Source organism: Myotis yumanensis, unplaced genomic scaffold (genome assembly GCF_028538775.1).
Source record: "Myotis yumanensis isolate MYYU_CA2020_CCGP unplaced genomic scaffold, mMyoYum1.0.hap1 SCAF_17, whole genome shotgun sequence".
Classification (NCBI taxonomy): Eukaryota; Metazoa; Chordata; class Mammalia; order Chiroptera; family Vespertilionidae; genus Myotis; species Myotis yumanensis.
The window spans coordinates 9,102,285-9,125,889 of record NW_027223768.1 but is presented as its reverse complement, the minus strand read 5'-3'; the positions used below and the strand labels follow the sequence as shown (position 1 = coordinate 9,125,889).

The window sequence follows — 23,605 nt, the reverse complement described above, 5'->3', positions numbered from 1 at the left end:
ACGTTTCCAAAATGAGAATTACTATCGAGCGTCTAACTGACACGTCTTTCTGTGACACCTATTCTCCTAGGAATTAGCCCCAAGGTGTCCTAAGAAAGCTAGTGAACCATCAATCATCTTTATTTCTCTGAAAAGCAGTTGCTATGACACCCCACCCTTTTTCCCATGAGTTTTGCTCAGATCTGTTTCCTCTAACCAGACACACTTCCCGCTCCCCCGCCCAAAGAAAAATGCCCATCATCGCCCAGCCCGTGTGGCTCAGTGGTTGAGCGTCAACCTATGAACCAGGAGGTCACGGTTGGATTCCTGGTCAGGGCACAGGCCTGGGTGGCGGGCTCAATCCCCAGTGGGGAGCGTGCAGGAGGCAGCCGATCTATGATTCTCTCTCATCATTGATGTTTCTGACTCTATCCCTTCCCCGTCCTCTCTGAAATCAATAAAAATACATGTTTTAAAAAAACTATTGTCCTCTAAGTGGTGATTCTGAATGCATACGACATGGCCATACCTGTGGGATGTCCAGGGTCTGCAAAGACAGAGCTTCGTCCCCCAGACTCCGGTAGGAGTACACCTGGAGGTCGGAAACGGTCTCTAGCAACGGGGCGTTCAGGGTTTCGGGCAATAACAAACTCAGCAGGCCCGAGGTCAGGCCCGTGGCTCCAAAGACAATGAAAGGTAAAGACCACTGCACATATTTCTGTGGGGCAGGGAGTGGAATGGAAACAAACAAAAACTCAGCATTAGTTTCCCTGGAGATGACCCGTCCTTGCTTACTGCCCCGCCCATGCCTTCCCACCGGAATACACTACAAACCAGTCTCTCCCCAGAGAGAACGGCCCTGGGGATGGCGATCCCTCAGGCACGGAGGGGAGTGAGAGAGTAACAGCCCTGGGGGTCAGGGCAGGCTGTGCTCTGCATGGGGCACCCCCTGGGGGCGGGGCAGGCCAGCCCCCATGGCCAGAGTTCGCAGGGAAGCTGGGGCTCAGCTTCCGTTCCAGGGGCGCAGCTTGCAGCATAGTGACCTCCACACACTCTTCACTTAGGACACGCCCCTGATATTTGTTGCTGGCGAACTTGAACGTTCTCAACCCTGGAATCAGCCAAACCATCCCTACACGCTCACGGATTCACTCTGCACCATAACTGAGGGCTTAAAGGTACACACATCCTGAGAAGAAAGAGAAGCCGAGAGCACCCTGCCCCCCCCCCCCCCCCCCCCCCCCCCCTCGCACACGTGGTTGGGAACTGCCTGCCCTGAACAGGTGGAGGGCCAGGGAGCGATGCGAGCCCTTGCCATGGAGATCCAAGAGGCGTGCTCTGGAAGCGAGGCTTCTTTACGTGCACACAGGCTCCCAGACAGCAACGCAGAGGAAACAGTGCTTGCGGTGCTGCCCGGGGCTTGAATTCCTGCCCAGGGGCTGCTCAGCATCAGGGCCTCGGGTTGGGCTTCCACGTCTTGAGGGCAGGACCGCTGCTGGTGCAGACGGCCTCTCAGCCTCTCTGGTTACAGTTTTGCTGATTTTTCAAAAGTGAAGAGATGATGGAAAAGGGGAAGGGAGAGGGAGAGGAAGGGACAGGACGGGGGAGCAGCAGGATCTCTGACCTCTGGCCACCTCTGGGCAAACACACGTCCGGCACATGGACGTGTTGCTCAATCAAAGTGAACACACACTCTCTCTCGCCTCTTCTCTGCTTGGCGGGAGCCAACAGAGACCCAGAGCTGGGTCTCCATGCTCCAGGGTAGCAGCCGAAGGTGGGTCTTTAACCATGAACCCTAATGCCAGGCACGCTTTACAGGGAACTCATATGAGTCCTTCGAAAGAAGGGTCTTGTAACCTCAAATTAAGCATAAGACACGAAGAGAGATACTAAGAAAAAGGAAGTGCATCGAAACTCAAAACAAGGAACAGGTACGGTGCATTTCAGAGACATCCAGGACGAGGAAGCGGTGGGTGAACAGTTGTCCCCAGAACATCCACAAGCGCCACCCAAACCTGTCCCCCCGCGAGTCTAGGCGGGGAAGTCCTAGGTCAGACCCGGCAGAGACGGCCCGGTCTCCGCGGGCGCCGAGCTGAGCCCGAGCCCTTCCTGGCGGGAAGGATTCGGGCTGTTAAGTCTAACTCTTTGCTCTGTTACATTTAGAAAATGGCAAAAAGTATTAATAGACACACTGCTAGGCGTGTTTCTCCTCTGTTTCTTTTCCAAGTGGTGTGCGTGGGGGAGGTATGTCACCTCTTCCTGCTGCATTCTCACCTCTAATCAGAGTTGCACACCGCCCGCCTCCGTGTCGCTGTGACTGCAGGAGGCTACATACGGAGGGAGCTGAGCACGGAGCCCGCACACGGCAGACGCCTCATAAGCGTTCCCTAATGGACTAGCTTGTGAATGGGGACAAGAAGGGACAAGCTGGCTCCAGCTGAGGGTCCGGGGAGCACAGATGAGCGGAAAATCAGAGCGGGGGGTGAAAGCATCCCAGGGAGGAGTCTGTCCGCCCTGCAGACCCTGCCTCTAAGGCACACGGTCCCGGGTACGACGGGCTGATCTTAAATGGCAGCGGCCCATGACCTCTTTCTATGCAAACCCACAGGCATCTCCAAAGCAGAGGATCAAGAAAAGCAAGGCGAGGAGGAACAAACCAACCAGAGAGGGGATGAAGGGAGCAATGATCCCACCGACGCGGGAGAACATGGAGCAGGTGCCAAGCCCAACATTCCTGAAAGGCAGAAGAAAGTGACAAAATTCAGTAAGTTCTAGGGGGGGGGGGGGCAATTTGAAGACCCTGGGGTGTGTGTGGGGGGGGGGGCCGTGGGCCTAGAATAACATCCTGCAGTAAACACTTGGGGTCCCGGAGAGCAGTGCTGCCCACGAGCCCTGTGGTGCTGCCAGTGTCTGCGACTGACCGCCCAGCATGGAAGCCACCAGATGCAGCTACGGAGCCTCCGCTCCAAGTGGGACTAAGGATGAGGAACTGAATTTGTAACTTTTTTTTTCTCTCATCCTCACCTGAGGATATTTTTCCATTGATTTTTTTTTAAAAGAGAGAATGGAGGGGAGGGAAGAGGGGGAGAAAGGGGGAGAGAAACATTGATGTGAGAGAGACACATCCATTGGTTGCCTCCCACACGCACCCCTGGCAAGTGCCGACTGAGGGAATCCGGCCCAGCTCACAGGGGCAGTTCTGTGAGGACTAAGATGCATCCCGGGCCTTCACATTTGTTTGTTTTTGTTTTCAGGCCTATTTTATGCGGGGAAACTTGGGATGGAATATGTTCTTTTTAATATAAGCATGTCCTACTCATTAAATCCACCTACTATGTATATCTGATATTTACTTATTACTCTATGGAATTGTCCTCTTTAAAATGTGTATATCTTAGAATGTTATTAGCCAATGTAGCCCTAATAAATTTAATTTTTAAAATGTGTACATTTTGTGCTAAAATGTAGGCTCCTTGAGAACAGGGACTTTGTCCCCTTGCCTGTCATGTGCCTTGACACGGGATGGTGAATTTATTAAGAAATGAAGTCACCAAAATGAGATGACATCCGAGCACTATTTGGGCGACAGGTCATGTTCAGAGCACAGTCCTCATCTCACGATTTCCATGAGAGAATTCAGCTCAAGTTAAGCTACAATTTCTTCACCAAGGAGCCGAGAGCCACCCACACAGAGTTTCTGAGCTCCCCCTGCTTGCTGACCTGCTGCTGGCCGCACTGGGATGCAAGCACCTAGGCCACAAGGCAGGCTGTGTGTGGGATGGAGGCTGTGTGTGTGGGACGGAGGCTGTGTGTATGTGATGGAGGCTGTGTGTGTGTGAGGGAGGCTGTGTGTGTGGGATGGAGGCTGTGTGTGTGGGAGGGAGGCTGTGTGTGTGGGAGGGAGGCTGTGTGTGTGGGATGGAGGCTGTGTGTGTGGGAGGGAGGCTGTGTGTGTGGGAGGGAGGCTGTGTGTGTGGGATGGAGGCTGTGTGTGTGGGAGGGAGGCTGTGTGTGTGGGAGGGAGGCTGTGTGTATGTGATGGAGGCTGTGTGTGGGATGGAGGCTGTGTGTGTGGGAGGGAGGCTGTGTGTGTGGGATGGAGGCTGTGTGTGTAGGAGGGAGGCTGTGTGTGTGGGAGGGAGGCTGTGTGTGTGGGACGGAGGCGTGTGTGTGGGATGGAGGCTGTGTGTGTGGGAGGGAGGCTGTGTGTGTGGGAGGGAGGCTGTGTGTGTGGGATGGAGGCTGTGTGTGTGGGAGGGAGGCTGTGTGTGTGGGAGGGAGGCTGTGTGTGTGGGATGGAGGCTGTGTGTGTGTGAGATGGAGGCTGTGTGTGTGGGACGGAGGCTGTGTGTGTGGGACGGAGGCTGTGTGTATGTGATGGAGGCTGTGTGTGGGATGGAGGCTGTGTGTGTGGGAGGGAGGCTGTGTGTGTGGGATGGAGGCTGTGTGTGTGGGAGGGAGGCTGTGTGTGTGGGAGGGAGGCTGTGTGTGTGGGACGGAGGCGTGTGTGTGGGATGGAGGCTGTGGGACGCGTACCTGATGACTGTAGGGTAGAGCTCAGAGGTGTAGATGTACACAACGTTGAAGGCGGCGCTGATGGTCAGCTTCCCCAGCAGAGATAAGGACCGGCTATTCACCACGGCGAACACGCCCGTGTCTGAGGAGCAAAGAGTGACACCCATGAGGTCATTGGTGGAACTGGGCTTTTAGAAACGAAGCCAGGAGGGAGTGTCAGTGAATCCGCATTCAGAGGTTTAGCGCTCACTCACACACACATGCAGGTACTTCCCGCTGTGCTGCTGTTCCCACGGAGTCTCACATGGTGAGGCCACTCTGTGACCAAACCCGCACTCCCTCCTGAAGGACAGGGCTCCCTGAAACCGTCCCATTGGAGGAGAGTGAGACGCCGGGAAATTGTCCGCTTCACGGACCACAGATGTTAACTGCGTCTTTCTTCCCAACCTTGTTCAACAATCAATGCTGTAAATGGTCAGGCTGGCCGGCATGGCTCAGTGGTTGAGCATCGACCTATGAACCAGGAGGTCACGATTCGATTCCTGGTCAGGGCACTTGCCCGGGTTGTAGGCTTGATCCCCAGTGTGGTGTGTGCAGGAGGCAGCCAATCAATGATTCTCTCTCATCATTGATATATCTCTGTCTCTCTCTCCCTTTTCCCTTCCTCTCTAAAATCAATAAAAATATATTTAAAAAATAAAAAATAAATAAAACGGTGGTCAGCACAACAAACGCTGGCAGTGGGAGTTCAGGCTGCAGAGAAGATGAGCAGGGGTGAAGGCTGAGGGTCAGGAAAACGCCTCTTCCATTGGCCATCCTTAGTGTCCCATTGCAAAAATAAGGAATAATCCCATTAAATCACTACCAGAGATATGAAACATTAATGTTTGTGGGGAAAAAAAGAGAATTAAATATAGAACCGCTTTCGGTCCTTCCTCCTCCCCAACTTACTTGAGTTACTAATCAGTGATATTTGAGTTTCTTAATGTCCCGTTTTCACATAACATGAAGAAATACATTTTATGCCAGTTCACTTCTCTTTCATAAATACAATCAATTTTCCTGTGGGTCTTTCCTCTATTAACAATATCCCCTCTGGGACTTTGTAATTTAACTAGAGGCCTGATGCATGAAATTCATGCAAGGGGCTCGGCCCTCGTGCCCCGGCTGCCTCGAGGCCCCACGGCCCCACCCACTAGTCGTTCAGGAAGGTCATTCTGCCATCCAGTCTAATTAGCATATTAGCTCTTTATTATATAAAGTACTAGAGGCCCGGTAAATGAAATTTGTGCACGGGGGGTGGGGGGGAGAGGGGGCCTCAGCCCGACCTGCACCCTCTCCAATCCAGGAGCCCTCAGGGGATGTCCTACTGATGGCTTGGGCAAACCCCCCGTGGTTCTCTGCTCTCTGTGGGGCCTGCCTGCTCCACACCACGACGGCCAAGCAGGCCCTGGTGGGTGTTGTCTGTGGCCGTGCTTGCCTGCTCGCGGGTTGCCGCGGTGACGGCCAAGCGGGCCCTGCTGGGTGCTGCCTGTGAGCACACTTGCCTGCTGGGCTCACGTTGCCGGGGTGATGCCGCCAGTGTCCTGCCCCGGCCGCTATGGGCGCCGCCATCTTTGTTGCAAAGTGATGAAGTGATGGTTAATTTGCATATTACGCTTTTATTAGATAGGATATCCTATTGCATAGAAAATCTCTCATGCTCCATAATTTATATTTATTTTTTAATTTTGAGGTATTTTGTGTATATTGTTCAACTAGCATTTGCTGACAATTGAGTGCAGTATTAAAAATACAGGATTGTTCCCTTTCAAACATCGTTAACCTCTCCTCTTCACTCACTCACCAGCTTCTACCTTCAAAATAACAAATTTCTCCCGAGAGAAGAAAAGATGCTCATCGTCTCTGCTGTGCTTTCCTCCCTTCACTATCAAACGTCTCCAGCGAGGGACCACCCTCCACTTCCTCAGAGGCAGCTGCCCGTCACTCACCACCATCTGGCTCCCAAGGCCATCCTTCCCTGAAATGCCTGCTCTTGAAGGTCAAGAGCGATGTCCTGATCACCAAGGTAATTGCCTCGCATCCTCCTTGACATTTCTGCTCAGTAGAACACGCCTGGCCCCTTCCTTGGGACTGCGTGCGTGGCTCACACAAACCACTGTTCCCTTAAATAACTCAAATACGCAATACCCTCTCCTTCCTTTGACCTTCACTGCCTCTATTTACCAAACCACTCAACCGGCACGCTCCAGGCTCTCCTGTAGGTGCTTGCTCTTCCATCTGGTCTGCCCACAATGTATTTCGAGTTAGCGCAGGTGAAGGTGGGTCTAGTTTGCTCGCAGCATCTCCCATAGTAAGATGCTCAGTGACGCTCACTCAATATTTGTTGAACAAATCAGTGGAAGGACCATGACAGGGATTATTGTTTTTATAAAGTTTTATTTTGATAAAAGAAATCTTATCCTGTAGAGGTTATTTCTTCTCTTGTAAACTTTTCCTGGAGTGACCCTTAAAAGGCAGTTTCTTCTGCATTTCAGTATTTAACAGAATGTAGCAAATGCTTATTTTGTTGTTAACCCTCACGCGAAGGTATATTTTTCCATTGACTTTTAGAGAGAGTGGAAGGGAGGGGGAGAGACAGAGAGAAACATATCGATTGGTTGCCTCCTGTATGGGCAAGGGATGGAGCCTGCAAGGGATAGGGGCTGATGCTCTATCCACTGAGTCAAACTGGCCAGGGCTGCAAATACTTTCACCTAGCACATGAAAGAAAAGGTATATCCTACTGCATAGAAAATCTCTCATGCTCCATAATTTATATTTATTTTTTTAATTTTAAGAGGTATTTTGTATATATTGTTCAACTAGCATTTGCTGACAATTGAGTGCAGTTTTAAAAATATTACTTGTCATGCACTATTTAATCCTCATGAGAGGGACTAATTCAGTGAAAAGAACCTGTGAGGAGCAGGCCTGTCATACACTCCATTCTACAATATGTTTCACCTCCGCTGCTTGACAAGGAAATAAATCTTCATTTGCTTTAAAGATGGCGCCTGCACACCGAGGCCCAGCACTGCCAGCCACGCCATCTGGGCTCCTCCTCCCGCCAGGCTCTCTGGAAGGAGCTGTTTGCGATTTGAAGTACTGGATGTATTATGTTAATCCCTGAGGTGCTTCTGGAAAAAGATCCCTGCCTCTCTGCACCTACCCCGAGATCTGTATCTGGACTCTTGTTAGCTAACAACTTCAATTAAACCAGTTGTGCGGGCAGATTAAATCCTCCAATTATTCTCCAGAAAACGGAGTGAGTCAGGAACGGGTATTGGGCGGCGCTGAAGCAAACAGGAATGTGCACATGTGCCTGATTGCCAATGACTCGGTCTGTTTTCTACCCACACAAGAGGGCATCCTGCAGAGCTGCATGGAGACACACTTCCCTTTCCCAACATGCCGGGGACTGCCACACTGGAAATGGACCTCACAGACGGCTTATCATCTAGACACCCACAAGATCCAAGGCTGGACGAGGGCCCCCTCCCCGTGAGGCTCCGCACACTTCCAGCTGTGGCCCATCTGGGGAGCCTGGCTCAGCCACAGGCCCACAGAGCATTCCCCTCAGCCTGCCACCATTTGTTGGAAAGATGACCTTTTCTCACTGAATTGACTTATCTGTGTTAAAAATCAATTAACCATGTGTATTTTCTTTATGTATAACTAGATAAAACATTTTCTAAAGGTGAATGAAATCTCAACCTCATTCTCAAAAAAAAAAAAAAAAAATCAACTGGCCATATATGTGGATCTATTTCATACTCAACGCTGTTCCATTATCTATACAACCAATCCTATGCCAGTACCGTACAGTCTTGATTCATGTAACTAGTAGTCATTTTTTTATCAGGCAGGGTAAGTCCTCTAACTTAACTTTGGGGATTCTAGATCCTTTGGATTTCCATAAAAGTTTAGGTGCCCACTTGTCATTATCAATCAACAAAAAGAAGCCTGCTGGAAATTTTATTGGGATTGTGCTAAAAATGGATTGATTGGGGGAGAATGGATATCTTTTTTTAAAATATATTACTATTGATTTCAGAGAGGAAGGGAGAGGGTGAGAAAGGCAGATGAGAGAGAATCATTGATTGGTTGCCTCCTGCACGTCCCACACCAGGGATCGAACCCGAAACCTGGGCATGTGCCCTGACTGGGAATTGAACCATGACCTCCTGGTTCGTAGGTTGACACTCAACCACTGAGCCACGCTGGCCAGGAGAGAATGGTTATCGTAAACAATATTTTCTGATTCTTGATCATGGTAATCTCTTCATTTATTTTATTATTATTACCACCAATTCATTTATTTAGTCTTTATATCTTTTCAATGTTTTACTTTTTATAGTTTTCGATAGGTCTTACACATATTTTGTAAAATGTATCCCTAAATATTGTATATTTTATTTTATTATAAATGGCATTGTTTTGTTTCAATTTTAAATTGATTGTTGCTAATATCTAGAAATAACATTGTGTGTCACATGACTTTGCTATACTCACTTATTAATTCTAGATTTTTGGGGGGTGTATTCTTAAGATTTTTAATGGAGACAGTTGTGAATTAAGAGTTTTAATTCTTTCCAATTTGGATCCCTTCTCATTTCTTTGTATCACCTTACTGTATCTGCTAGTAGTTTTAGCACGATGCTCCATAAAAGTGGTAGAATGGACACCTTGCTTTTTCCTGAACATAGGGAGCATGCCTCAGGTGTGCTAGTCCAGAACACAGGTGAGAACAGCACTGTCTACATAATTTCTACGCAGGCTCAGGTAAGGCGAGATGAAGATGCCTCAAGGGACCTTTCTGAAGCTGTGTTTGCACAGCAAAGCTCTCAGTATATACAAGTACCAAAGTTTCCCGAAAATGTTTTACTTATACTTTATATGAGGCTCAGGCAATGCCCATTGTCACTAACAGTGCATATTCTGCTTTTTGTTGCTATTATATTATTGGGAGTATTGATGGAGATGCTGAGAGGTGCCAAAGCCACCTCTGACCGCCACTGGTGACTCTGAGGTCCCCGCTCGTGATGGGCTGGAATGACTAAGATGGAGCCCTGGACAGAGCTCCTTTCTCTACGGAACTAAGCGGTCCCCCTCCTCCTCAAATCTGCAACCCTAACAGCACAGTGCTGCGGCCCAGACACCCCAGATGGTAGCTTAATCGCCTGAAAGAATTAATAGCGCACCTCGAAGCACATTATTCACCCAGAGAGCAGTTCAGGCGAGGGAAGAATCTGGCCCATTATACCCCACACAATTGCTCAGTCACATGCAGTCACAGGAATGAAGCCTGGCATATGGTAATCTCCCGGCTAGATGGAGATTCATTGTAATAAGCGTGCTGTTCAGAGCCCTTCAGTGGGAATCCGGAAGGCCTACCTTTCTTTTCTGGAAGAAACATTACGACGAGACAAGCCAGTCCTCCCAGGCACAGAAATGCTGCTAACGTCCGCCTCCGACCGAACCTGGATAACAGAAAGCAATGACCGGTTTCTCTTGAGGTCATGGCCCATTCGTCTGCTTCTTCCCCAGCCTTCCTGTTAAACGTCCTGTTTCACGGTACACGCTCATCTTTTCTTAAGGACTGGGCGGCAAATGTGACTGCCCAGGGGAAAAATTAGTAACCATCCTAAGACAAAGGGAAAGTTGCAGGGCGGCAGGACTGAATAATGTGTAAGGAGAAAAAGCCATTCTGTCTATTTGTGTGTGTGCTATGTTCCAGGAACTGTTTTAAAGGCTTCCTACCTATGACCTTACTTAATCCTCATAATAAACCACAAGGCATGTACTGTTTGTTCCCACTCCCCATCGCTCAGAGAATGGAGCTAAAACACGGAAAATATAGCCTCTTTTGTTGCTCAATGTAGCTCATAGGAGTCCTGTAGCTCATTTCAATTTCTGGGTACTTGAATCTTAAGCAGTTAACATGTTAAACACTGCCCTTTCTCCCTCTTAAAAATACCAACAGAAAAGTTTTCTTGTTGGCAGGTCAGAATTAAGTGACATTTATTGCCCATGTACTGGGAGAAACAATTTTTAAATAAGAACTCTAGACTTGGAGAAAGATGTTCAGATAAGTAACCCCCTTTTCTAGGGGCTGCAGCTTGCGAGGTCTTCTGTCAGGAAATGCAATGTTACCTGTAATTTTCATGACCTTCACCAGGGGGATGTTATAATCCCTCCCTTAAGGATGAGGACATGGGGGCTCAGGGAGGTAACCTGTCAAGGTCATAGGACTGACATAGGACTGATACACGGCTGAGCCTGGATTTGAACTCTGGCCTGCCTGACCCCAAAGCAGCAGCCCTTCTGTCTGTCCCAGATTTCAATCCTGACCTGGTGGTAGGAGCTGGGAGGCCGGGAAGGGTGTGAGTCTCCGGGCACCTTGCGTAATTTAACAGTCAGCATCAAACGCCTTTCAAGCAACAGGTCCCATGCTAGGCAGGCACTGGGGATGCAAAGACACCTAGGATGCCCTCGTGGACAGCGTCCTGAGACACTTTAAGTGGCTGTCAGAGGCGCGCACAGGAAGCCAGAGCAGCGCAAAGGAGGGTGCTGGCACGCGGGGGATGCTGGGACAGATCTCTGAATACGCTGCCTAACCCGCTCTTAGACCACGATGAGCATAAGCTTCTTCACGAACAGAGTGGGCAGCGGAGAAAAGCCTTCAACTGAGCCGCACCCAGGGCCCCCCGCCCCATTCCCAATGTGCTGCGCCCACGCCAAGTGTAAGGCGAGAGGAGTGGGGGGCCTGGGTTTCTGGAGAACGAGAAGTGGCACCGTCCAGCGGATTCCTAGCTCACACTAGCGGGACTGCTAGCTGCCCTGGCCGGGGGCTCCGTGACAGGAGGGATCCGAGAAAAAAAGAGGAAAGGGTGCTCTACAGAAGAACTTTAAACTGCATCCACTAACAAGGAGCAGCAAAACAGGCTATACTCTTCCCCTCGACCAGGTCACGCGGGTCTTCGATGTAGCGAACACCTTTCAGTCCCTCCAGCTCTTTGTCCCGAACTAAACAGCGATGGGGCTGGTGGGGTTCTAGTTCCATCTGCACGGAGCCACCAGTCCCACTGCTGGGACGACCAAGTCACACAGAGAGGACTCCAAAGCCGTCAGGACATGACGCCTTTCAACCCTGGACTGCAAGCCCACATAAACACTCGTAAACACGAAAGCCTAGAGATACTGTCCAAAACATGAATCCTGACTGTGTTCGGTCAGAAAAGAATTCTAATCACTGTGGTATAATTAACAGATACTGTATGTTGGCAAAGAGTCATATTTAGGGACTTACACATGTGAGTGTGTGTGTGTGGGTTGGGGGGGGTACACTTCAATCTTCATCCATACTCACCACCTGTGGTTAATCAAGTAGATGCAGAGAGGGTAGGAGGGGATCTCTATGAGGCCAGACAGGGCCAGATTGGCGTAGAGGTTCCCGCCCAGGTCACCGGCGCTCAGAGTCAGGCCATAGTACACCAGGCTGCACACGAACCTGCAGGAGGAGGGAAGGGACAGAAGGGGACGCTCATGAGAATCTGCCGGGGATCCCAGTGCCAGTTCAGTAGACTGCGATCTGCCTCAAGCAATGGGTCCGACTCTCCCGCTAACATTTCCATCCTGATCTAAATTTCTGAACGAAATAAAGGGCCTTGGAAACCACTTGTCTAGATGCTGGTCGAAGCAAAGGTGCGGCCTGCTGAGAGAGAAAAGACCTGGTTTGTGCCGTCACCAGCATCTCTGCACCGAATAGCAGACAGGGACTCCAGTCTTACTTTATTTAACACAAGTTATACAACACTAGCCTTAGGCAATTGCTGTGAGATTATCAAAATGACTCTAGAAAAGAAGTCCCAGGAGAAAGCTGACAGAGAGTGGCATTGAGGATGTGGGCTGAGAAGTGACTGGGTCGCCAGTGTCACCTGGGGGCCAGAAATGACTGCACTGCAACCCCCGCCAGGCCCTCAGCCCCACCCGGCACTCAGCAGGTGCACGTGCTGCAGTTACAGAACAGGAGAGAAACAGCCAGGGGATGGTGGAGGCAGATGACCCCCTGGGGAACGGCCCTTTGAAAAGGTGTCTTGCTGCCCCGGCCGGTTTGGCTCAGTGGATAGAGCGTCAGCCTGTGGAATGAAGGGTCCCAGGTTCGATTCCAGTCAAGGGCACATGCCCGGGTGGCGGGCGCGATCCCCAGTAGGGGGCGTGCAGGAGGCAGCCGATCAATGATTCTCTCAATTATCACTGATATTTCTACCTCTCTCTCCCTCTCCCTTCCTCTGAAATATGTATATATTTTAAAGTTGTTTTGCTGAAACACCTCTGAGGTGGCAGGCACTGTCCCCGGCCCTGAGCCCACCTCCCCTTCCCAGGAACCAAGGAGCCAGGCGCTACGCCAAGGCACCACCCTGACGCTGCAGGTCGGGGCTTCCTCAGCCACAGGGAAGGGAATCGCGGCAACATTTGTGTCTAGGAAACTGCATTCTTAAAGCAAAACAGAGCAGAACAAACATAACACCCCCCTGAAACGAGGCTGCAGGACAGGTGCACGCGTTCCGTAAACCGTGCATTCCTCCGCACGCAGTGAAACACGGGGCTGTGGAAGGTTGCCAGGTGTCATGACGTCGCCATTCGCTCTGACAAGTGTTAATGACGGGGAAGTTCTCACGGGCTTTCTCTGGTTTTCCTTAGGCCAGTGGTCTGCAAACTGCGGCTTGCAAGCCACATGCGGCTCTTTGGCCCCTTGAGTGTGGCTCTTCCACAAAATACCACGTGCGGGTGCACATGTACAGAGCAATTGAAACTTCGTGGCCCATGCGCACAAGTTGGTATTTTGTGGAAGAGCCACACTCAAGGGGCCAAAGAGCCGCATGTGGCTCGCGAGCCGCAGTTTGCCAACCATTGCCTTAGACAAAGTCTAATGAGCTGCGGCTCCGATGAGATCAAAGAGAAAGGGGAAGCTTTCTTCCCATCCCTGCCAACACGCGGAGAGGCCCAAGTGCCCAGGGCAACTGAAGACTGGGCGAGAGTAACAAGGAGAAGGCGGGAGGAGGGGGAGGGAGGGAGGGGGAGGGAGGACCTGCAGCTGGACTGCCTGGTGCTCATGCCTCTCTGGCCAGTGAGCCCGGGCAGCAGCTACTTCCGTGACTTCTTACTGGGCAGAGCTGTCACACGTGTACTAAGGGCCACGAGCAGTGTGGTAGCCAGGACATCACAGGTAAGGACGCAAGGTGCCACCGAGTTGTCTGTTTCCCTTGTCCCCTCGCACTTTGCCCCAACAGAGGACACGAGCTGGGAGATGTGGACATGAAGGGAAGCTTTCAAAGCCAAACCTGACCGCACAGCACAGGAGCTACTACCTCGGAGTCCTACCTGCTCTCAAGTCAATTTGGACCCATGCAGTTTTCTGAAACATTTTAAAATCCTTTCTACCTGCCGTAGAGACCCTGCCCTTCCACGATGCTGCTCCTAACGTGCTGTAGGTGCTCGTGCGTGTCTGGTCTGCATGGAAAACAGAAATCCTCGGGAGGACTCCCAGCCAGAGAAGCACACGCCCATCTAAACCAAACTGCGATGGTAGCAACCAGGGCGTGAGTGAGCAGAGCCAGCTCAGGACACCGGAGGAATTTAGTTACCAGCTGGGGGTGACAGAGAGGGGAGGACGTGGGCAAGGAAGGCCTCGGCCCCAAGGCGGACTCGCTCACTTGTTTCCTTGATGGCAGAGCCGGTCACTGGGATGAGTGACAACAGTGTTTAAAATCATTGCAATCCTCGTTATGGGCCCCGAACAAAATTTAGAATGCTTGCACAATCGTTAACAGTATATTCAGGGCGCCAAGCAACCATTCAAAAAGGCACCACTGAGGGAGGTAAGCCCAGAAACAGATGCTAACACTGGGAGTAATCACAGGGGGCGGTCTTTAATGGCAGGGACCACAGGAAGGATCCAGAGCTTTCTAGCACCTTCCGGGAGAACCAGTGTGTGCCAGGACACGTCTCTGTTATTGTGGATTTTACAATTCTGAGCCCGGGGGAGAGAATTTCATTTGCAAACAGTCCCTTTGGTTGTGTAAGACATGATATAAGCAGGGACGTGCTCCCCGGGCTCTATGTCCAGTCTGTTGGTTTTTTCACCTGTTTATGCTTTATCCCCTGAAGGCCAGAACCCCAAGTTAATATGCCTCGAAAAAATAAAACATTAAAAACAAGATGTAAGTACTCCCCAAGAAGTAGGGGCTGCTTCGAGGCAGAGGGCTGGCCTGCCCATGGGACACACACAGGGAGAGTGTGTGAAGCCCAAGGCACCTGCCTGTGCTTTGTGAGTAGTTACAACAGGGAGCATCTCAGACTAGTAGCTGCGTTGTCAGGCTGCGCTGTTGACGGTTCCCTTCATCTCCACGCCTCCTCACTCGTGTCCTTCATGCAACGTGCCAAGCATCCATGCCACGCCACCGGCACCGGGAGGGAGGGGCGGTGGGTGTGACTGGCCCTGACCACACAGGGGGCGGCCAGTGCTAGGGGAGCCAATAAAGAGAATCCTGATGTAGAAAAACATCGCCACAGCTTCTTATTCCCGATCCTCCCGTTCCCTTTAGCTTTGGACCCACGATCGCGTTCCTATAAAACGATTCTTCTTTATCCCCATGATTGCAGCCTTCATGGTCAACACGTACAGACCACAGCACACAGTCCTCCGGGCCCGTAAACCTGATGTTGACACCCAGCGCTGGACCAGATAACATCTATGGCACCAGCAGAATGCACACCGTTACACACACCACACGCCGCATGCATTGCCCATCCGCTCCTCCCCTCGCCACAACTTCTTTAAACGGAACCGCCCTGAACCTTCACTGCCATGTACACTGATGCTGAGAGCACGCTGAGAGGTGGGCTGGAATAAACCAAACTTGAAGATCAGCTTCAGAGAGGCCGACCCCTTCATTCACTGATCTGCACGGGGGGTGCTGAGTCCCGCACTCCACACTCCCAGGGTCCCACTGGTCCAGCGGATAGTGACAGGCCACCCGTGAGCAAGTGGCGATGCCACACAGGGTGCGGCCCAACCACAGTGTGCCATTCCACCGCTCGATGTCAAAACCAAAGCCTATTTAGAAACACTTCCATGTTTCTGCTATGCTTGCTTGCTTTCCTTCTTTAAAAAATTGATTTCAGAGAGAGGAAGGGAGAGGAGAGAAACATTGGTTGGCTGCCTCCCGCACGTGCCCTGACTGGGGATCGGACCTGCATCCAAGGTATGTGCCCCGACTGGGGATCAAACCGCCACCTTTTGGTGTATAGGACGGTGCTCCAACCAACGGAGCCACACTGAACGGGGCCCGGTGTTTTGTTTTGTTCGTTTTTTGGCAGGGCGACCAATATTGGCGTCAAATGTCTCAGGAGAGAAGATGTGCTTCTGCCATCAATGTCTGTAAACCTGCCTTCAGGCACCATCCTTTCCTCCTTGAGGGGGAGGGTGTGAAACAGAGGCCAAGGCCAGGCATTCGGGGAGGGGGCCTTGTGTCTGTGAAAATAACTTTGTGCTGGCAAAAGAGGTAAAACGTATGTCACCCTGAAGGACCCGATTCCCAACAGACCCTTTGCAGCGGGAGCTGGAGGTCAACCCCCACCTCCACCCCCCGCCCCCACACACACACACTTGGCTATAGTTACCAGATGAACATCAGGGTCAGCGTGTGCCCCAGGAGCACCCGGTGCCGGAACAGGTCCAGGAAACTCCCCGACGCCTTGCAGCTCCTGTTGGCCGGGTGAGTGAGTGAGAACGTGCACTTGAGCTTGCGGTTCCTCTTGGCGATGAGGTACAGAGCCCCCTCCGCCTCGCTCAGTCGACCCTGGGAGTATAACCAACGAGGTGATTCAGGAATGAATCTGAAAGAGACGTCATGAAAGGCTGTATATTCACACAGGCACACGTGACAGGGCGAAGGCAGCTCACCCAGGCTGCGCTCGATTCCCTCACCACCGCTGACTCCACCGCAGGCCTGAAGCTGACGCTCCCAGACACAGGGAAGACAGGGCAGGCGACTCAACAGCTGCCCGGGCTGAGCGGTGATCTACTCTATGAACGGGAACTTAGACCCCGCTTCCCAAATAGCAGTGACAGCGGTAACGGTGTGCGGTCACGTTTAAGACCATTTAATATGAATGGCAAGGTCAGACTATAGCACTAAGTACTACCAATGCTTCCTGAAGCACGGGTCAGAGTTATGGCTCTGAATCACAGCCAGGTGTTGTTAGAATAACACTGTGGAGATAGTAGGCGTTTTCAGTTCTTGAAAAGCCCCATAAAGAAGATAAAAATCTCTATTATCTCATCAGAAAAAATAAATTTGTACGAAGTGTTTTAAAGGTGGTGATATGTGGTCATGAAAGCAGAGATTATTTGAAGGCCACACATAAAAGTTAAACAGGGTTTATCACTATTCAGTTACTTCTGAGCATTTGCTGCTTCAAAATATTCAAAGCATCTGAGGACATTTCCTGAATCGCCCCAAGATCTTATGAAACAAAAGTGACTTCCTTATTAACTTCCAGTTTCAAAACAGCAGTTCCTTTCTACTACAGGACAACGTACTGGACATTGATATTGCCACTGCTATCTTCCAACAGTTTTAAGACCCATATACATATGTAATTTCAGAGAGGAAGGGAGAGAGAGATACATCAATGATGAGAGAGAATCACTGACTGGCTGCCTCCGGCACGCCCCACACTGGGACCCGCAACCTCAACATGTGCCCTGACTGGGAATCGAACCATGACCTCCCGGTCCATAGGTCGACCCTCAACCACTGAGCCACGCCGGCCGGGCACGTATGTCTTCTCCTCCCAGTTCTGCATGCACCCCTAGAGGACTTTTCAAAGACAAAACGGTGGCAGGAGCACAAAGCCTTGTCTACTAAACACAACATCAAGTACCTCTGGATCTAATGTGACCTGATTGGCCTAAAATGAAACGTGTGTAAATCACACTGGCTACTGAAGGTGCCTGTCAGTAAGGGGAGTGAACTGGCAACAAATGCCACAGAATTCGGAGCTTCCTGGACAGCCAGTCCGTCAATGGCCATCTATGGAGCCTTCTCATTCCGACCCCAGGGTAGCAGGTGCAGAGAGGAAAGACTATGGAAACAAAAGGCAGGGTCTTTCCCAGGAGCTCTGCTACTGGGGAGGGAATATTCATGTACAACATTGAACTGTCAACAAAAGCGGGACCTGGGCCTTCTACAAGATCCTGAAAAATCCCTCTACCTCCGTCCGCATTACCACTAGGTTATTATTACTTACACACAAGTAAATGATCAAGTAAAATATTGTGCTGTTGGGCGTTACGTGTGCCGATCATCCGTCGGATCAGCTGCCCTGGGCACAGGTGAGGTGCTATGTACACTGCCTGATTAAGTCTTTAGTAAATGGGCCACTTTAAATAGAGGTCAACTATTTCTACTCTATTCATTTCCGTACTTGCTTTTGAACCCGAATAAAGAGCTGCTAGGTTAGAGATCTAGGCGAGTAAAAATTCTACCACAGCTAACCCTCACTGTCTGCCACAGAAGAGAGCTGGGACCATGGCCTGAACATCGCATTTAGCCCAAAGGTTTTGATATTACAATGAGAGTCCGACTCCTCCAGAGAAACCCTTTCCTTTCAGAAGCCCCTGAACTCTTCTGGGGAAACAGCTGAGGCTGGTGGCTGGCCTTTACTACGGTCGAGAGCACCAACGTAACACTGTGGGTGAGTCGCTCGTAAACCCTGCCCTGACCGGGGCTCGTCCGTATACTCTGCGGAGCCCATGCACCTTAGCTAAGGATTCCTCCCGTAGCTGAGAATTTTCCCGCATCCACACGCAAAGGCCCTGAAATGATATTCATCTGTAAGGTGAATGGTTGACATTATATATTACTATGAATAGGTCTTTTATATAAAAAATAGATTTTTTTAAAATCCTACTCTGTTGCACACCCAGCCCACGCTGTGATCCAGCCGGAAGATCTTTAAGTTTGAGGCATCAGGTTAAAAAGTAATTGGACCCCGATGCCGTCATTTGAAGGCTAAAATGCAGTTTTTGGAGAGGTTACTTTAAACAAGGGATACCTGCATTCTGAATTAATTTAAGCATCTCTCTTCCCAGAAGCTGCCAAGCATGGGAGCGCTTGCGGAATTTAGTTCTTCACCCGAGTCAGTGCAGGCGAATTCCTGCAAGGGAATAACGCCACTCATTGACCCGCATCCCCTGAAGGCATTCCTTCTGCTTACTGAGCCTAACTCCGAGAGAGGGAACTACTTACAAAGATAAGAGAAAGACCGCTGTCCCCTGCAGGTTCACCAGCACGGCCAGGCTCCTCCAGGAGCGGATGAAGTACCCCAGCAGGGCGCACTGGGCGATGCCGACCGCGAAGAAGAGGCCACCGATCGACCCTGGTTCAGGGGAGAGAGACCTGTGACTGGGGAGGCCCCGTCTGCAGACCATTCCCAACCCGAGACACCGAGCCAGTTCCTTCCTCGTGAGATGTCAGAGGGAAAGAGAAACCTACACAAATATCGAGCCTCAGACAATAAAACTGGAAGGGAGGCCAGCAACCGAATGAAAAGGGGGGAAGGACAGATGAAAAATACACACCCCACGTGGTCCAGGCAGATTTGAAGGCTGTGCCTGTTGGACTGGCACGCGCCTGATCCGTGGCTGAGGCTTGGAAACATTGTTTGTTATGTGACCGGGAGGGGTTTAGGTCATGAGATTAGTGCAATACTGGGACTTCATTTCGTCACAGACGCTGCCCCTGGAATCCTTATCTTAAATTACAACCTACCTCCCAATTCTCCCTTTTGCCCTCCCCGACTTAATTTATCACCATCAGATATGACACTTCATATTTATTTTCTTGTCTATCTCTCCCAAGTAGAATATAAGCGCCATGAAGCATGGATTATTGTCAGCACACTAATAGGGGAAAAAATCAACCACGGGATTGTTAAGAAACTCATATTTTTTAAAAGAAATGCTGGGGGGGTATTAAACCCACCGGCTTGTCCAATATACTTGCAAAGTCTATTCCTCTGTCACGCTTTCCATACCTGCTATCGCTGACAGTACCAGCTGACAGCTACTATTTATATAATAGCTACGATTTATTGAGCAGTAAGCCTTTTGCATATATTGCCCTAGACCGCAGGGACTATCATTAGCCGTCTATGGAGTGAGGACAGAGCTCAGACGGTCAGGTGCTGCGGTGGCAGGGCCGGGTGGCAGGGTTGGGACCCGAACCCCGTCAGTCTGACTGGTGAGACTGCATTGCCTACGTTCCTCTCTCCTATTGCCCTTCTAGGGAAAGGTGGGCTTCTGTGGGCATCCCAAAGCAATGGGCTTTGTTGAACCTGTTACAAAAAATCTCTACAAAAATCCTGTAAAACAAATGTTTTATTCTGTTCATAGACTGTCAAGCTGTAACTAAAAATAACGATATGTATACTGTGGGCCCTGGTGAGGCAAAGGGGAACCAGAGGGAGAGCCGATGCTCAGTGTTCAGAACATGTGGCCCGATAAGCAGGGGAATGGGCGAGCGTGATTTCCCTGGAAACGCAAGATAATCGATAGCTATTACAGGTTCATTACGGCGCATCCGAGAGCACCTGGTTCCCAAGAATGAGGCCCCTGTCACTCGGATCGGTTCCGAGTGCCAACATCCACTGACGGCAGTGTCGGCAGAAAGAGGTGGCCACAGGATGAGGCCTTTTCTTCACTGTGCTTACGATTTTCTGAAACGACCTCAAATCTGTTCTGCCCCTCCTGATGAAAACATAAGCTCCAGCCCTGTCTGGTTTAGCTCAGTGGACAGAGCGTCAGCCTGCAGACTGAAGGGTCCCAGGTTCGATTCCTGGGATTCAAAAATGCTGGTAATTTTTTTAAAATTCTGTTTCAGCCCTAGTTGGTTTGGCTCAGTGGATAGAGCGTTGGCCTGTGGACTGAAGGGTCCCAGGTTCGATTCCAGTCAAAGGCATATGCCCAGGTTACAGGCTTGATCCCCAGTAGGGGGTGTGCAGGAGGCAGCCAATCAATGATTCTCTATGCTTCTCTCTCATCATTCATGTTTCTATCTCTCTCTCCCTCTCTCTCTTCCTCTCTGAGTCCTGTAGAGCCCATTCAAAAGGGCAAGGGCACGTACTCGGTTGCAGACTTGACCCCTGGCCCTGGTCAGGGCGCATGAGGGAGGCAACCGATCAACGTGTCTCTCTCACATCGATGTTTCTCTCTCTGTCTCTCCCTCTCCCTCCCACTCTCTCTAAAATCAATGGAAAAATATCCTTGGAGGAGGATTAACAACAAGAAGGATGTTTTAGGTTTATACTTACACTTTCTTGTAACTACTTTACTTAGCATTTTGGACGTACTGCAAACAGTATTTTGTAATCGAGCGTAATTTTCCAATAATTTTTTTACTGTGAACAATGAGGCCACTTCCAACCCATCCCCTGCTGCTGAGCACTCAGGCTTTCCCCACCCTCTTGCCGGTCAATAGCCGAACTGCAGCCGCAGCGGCGTGCACGAGGGACTGCTGGAGAGAAACCAGCTGGGACCTGAGGGCCAAGGACAGAACCCTGGGGACGGCCCGGATCTCAAAAGAGCTCCAGGTGCCCTGGGCGCGGGTCAGTGGGCGGGCTTTCCGGGAACTCTCTCACACTCGCTCTAATTCTACTGCTCTAATTCTACCGTGAATTTGGCAACGCTCTGGTTCCACTGTTGCAAGGGAACAGGAATAATCCGAATGATCCGGCAGCGAGGGGGCAGTGAATGCCCTTCAGGGAAACCGACCCTTTCCCAACAATCTGGAGGCACTCTGTGAGGGTGGGGCCGAGCTCGCCCGCCGTCTGTGAGGCCGACTTTCTACAGTGGAATCCAAGTGACTCATTCACGGTCAGGGCTGCAAATCCAACGGTTGGACAGAGCACTTCAAGTCCAGGTGGATCCTTAGACTCCAGGGTTAAACTGGTTCCCTGCAGTTGTCAGAAGCCGCTCACCACCTCCACACCTGCGTGGACCCAGCAGTACCTGCGAGTGCCCAGTAGGCGGCGCCCACACATTCGTTCAGCAGGACAAAGGCCACCAGGGACATCCCTCCATTCATCACGCCCACCAGGAAGCGGGTCATCACGAAGAACTCGTATGAGGGCGAGAACCCATTCGCAATAGCAAATAAGATGTCAAGCGCAAGACCTAGAGAGAGAGAGGAACAGCATTCAGTGACCCACAGACGAAACAGCACCTGGTGGGAGGAAACAACCCTGTTCATTCGTTTGCAAACGTCACTCTGTGCACGCTGAAATTTTCTGACGGTTTGTTTTAAAAAAGGTTTCTCTTACAAACCATAAACAAAAACTGAGGTTTTCTTTCTTTGTCACAGGTTGATTTCTGTCGATCAAAAATGCTGGTAATTTTTTAAAAATTCTATTTCAGCCCTAGTTGGTTTGGCTCAGTGGATAGAGCGTTGGCCTGTGGACTGAAGGGTCCCAGGTTCGACTCCAGTCAAGGGCATGTGCCCAGGTTACAGGCGTGATCCCCAGTAGCGGGTGTGCAGGAGGCAGCCAATCAATGATTCTCTATGATTCTCTTTCATCATTCATGTTTCCATCTCTCTCTCCCTCTCTCTCTCCCTCTCTGAAATATATATGTGTGTGTATATATATATAGATAGATAGATAGATAAAGATAACCCTAGCTCATACTAAGCTTGTCAAGAGAGCTAAGCTGAGTCCTGTAGAGCCCATTCAAAATGAACCAACAACACAAGATAGAAGGAAATGGGCCTAGAAGACTGTCTCAATCGTTGCTCTCTTTAGGAACACGGCATAAATTAGAATTGGGGGTGACAGAAAGCACCACCATCTCTGAAAAGCTTCCAATGCAAATATCTGGCCTTTGCCATCTATGCTGGCCACTGAAAACCTTGGCCGGAATCCACGCTGGCTGCCGCTCGGCCTCTTGCCAGTGTAATGAAAAACAGTTCCTCATCCACATGGCCATTCCCCGGAACCTCGGGGAAATGTGTCCTCACTCGGTTCACGAACACTCCAGTGGGTTACCTGTGAGGTAGACCTTTTTCCTCCCGAAGCGATCGGAAAGCTGCCCGAAAGAGATCACGCCCACAAACACGCCGCTGAAGAAGAAGGAGCTGGCCGCGCTGACTTTGTACGATCTGTTGGCAATCAGAAACCACTGGAGGAAGGAAGAACAAGAGAGACATTTAGGTCCCCAAAAAGATGGATGGACTGAGTTAGCTACGAAAAAAACAAACGTACAACGAAACTTGTACACCTGAACTTCTGTACTGCGTTAGCCACGGTGAGCCATCTTGTGAGTGCCACAGCCACTCCCAGCTTGTCAGTATATCGAGGCTGCGGGGCTCGAACACAGCAGCTTCCCCACGCCCGGCTGCAGGACTGCGGGCGCTCGGCACCACTGGGTGGGGGCTGTTCTGGGAAATATTCGGAAGAATCCTGATAACAATTCCAACGCCACTCCATTCCCCCACTGTCCTGTATTACCCCCCAAAATATTCCCAGTTTGGGGCAGGAAAAATCTCACTTCGGGAGAAAATCAGGGGCTGAGAGGCCTCCTGTGATTAGGAAGAACTCGGACAGGGTGTTTCAGGAACAATTTCATGGTGATTAACTAACTTGCTTCATCTCAGTGCAGTTGTCACTCGGAATTACCACTTAATGGGTGAAGTGTGCAGTCTAGAACAGTCAGAAGCACAGGCGTAGGGAAGCAAGACATTTAAAAAATTAGCCCCTCAAGCAATTATTGCAAAAATTAGCCCCTGCTAATATTATCCCACTATCAATTTTTCAATAGTTTTACTATTCTGTCTTTTGACCCCAGGGTATGACTTGGGAAAATATATTAATCTCAAGATAATAATCAGTCAATTTCGGTTGTTACATCTACAATGATATTGAAGATTCCAGCCTGACTCTTTTTGGTTGCAAACATTAATTAAGCATGATAATTGCATGTCTCCGTGATATTTGGTCCTTTCTCAAT

General features: G+C 50.4%; 1 protein-coding gene across 4 annotated transcripts in view; it reads right to left on the bottom strand.

Moving 5' to 3' along the window:
- Positions 1-23,605, bottom strand: part of SLC22A15 (solute carrier family 22 member 15) — a 58,003-nt gene that overhangs the window by 20,790 nt on the left and 13,608 nt on the right. For 2 of the 4 annotated variants that reach the window (XM_070395741.1, XM_070395744.1), the window contains 9 exons: positions 22,645-22,777; positions 21,614-21,778; positions 18,855-18,984; positions 16,222-16,437; positions 11,906-12,046; positions 9,931-10,016; positions 4,516-4,636; positions 2,641-2,713; positions 509-697 (listed from right to left, as the gene is read on the bottom strand). In XM_070395741.1, the coding sequence (XP_070251842.1) occupies positions 509-697; positions 2,641-2,713; positions 4,516-4,636; positions 9,931-10,016; positions 11,906-12,046; positions 16,222-16,437; positions 18,855-18,984; positions 21,614-21,778; positions 22,645-22,777 (1,254 nt within the window). The remainder of the gene's footprint in view (positions 1-508; positions 698-2,640; positions 2,714-4,515; positions 4,637-9,930; positions 10,017-11,905; positions 12,047-16,221; positions 16,438-18,854; positions 18,985-21,613; positions 21,779-22,644; positions 22,778-23,605) is intronic. The other 2 variants (XM_070395742.1, XM_070395743.1) reach the window with 1 other exon arrangement.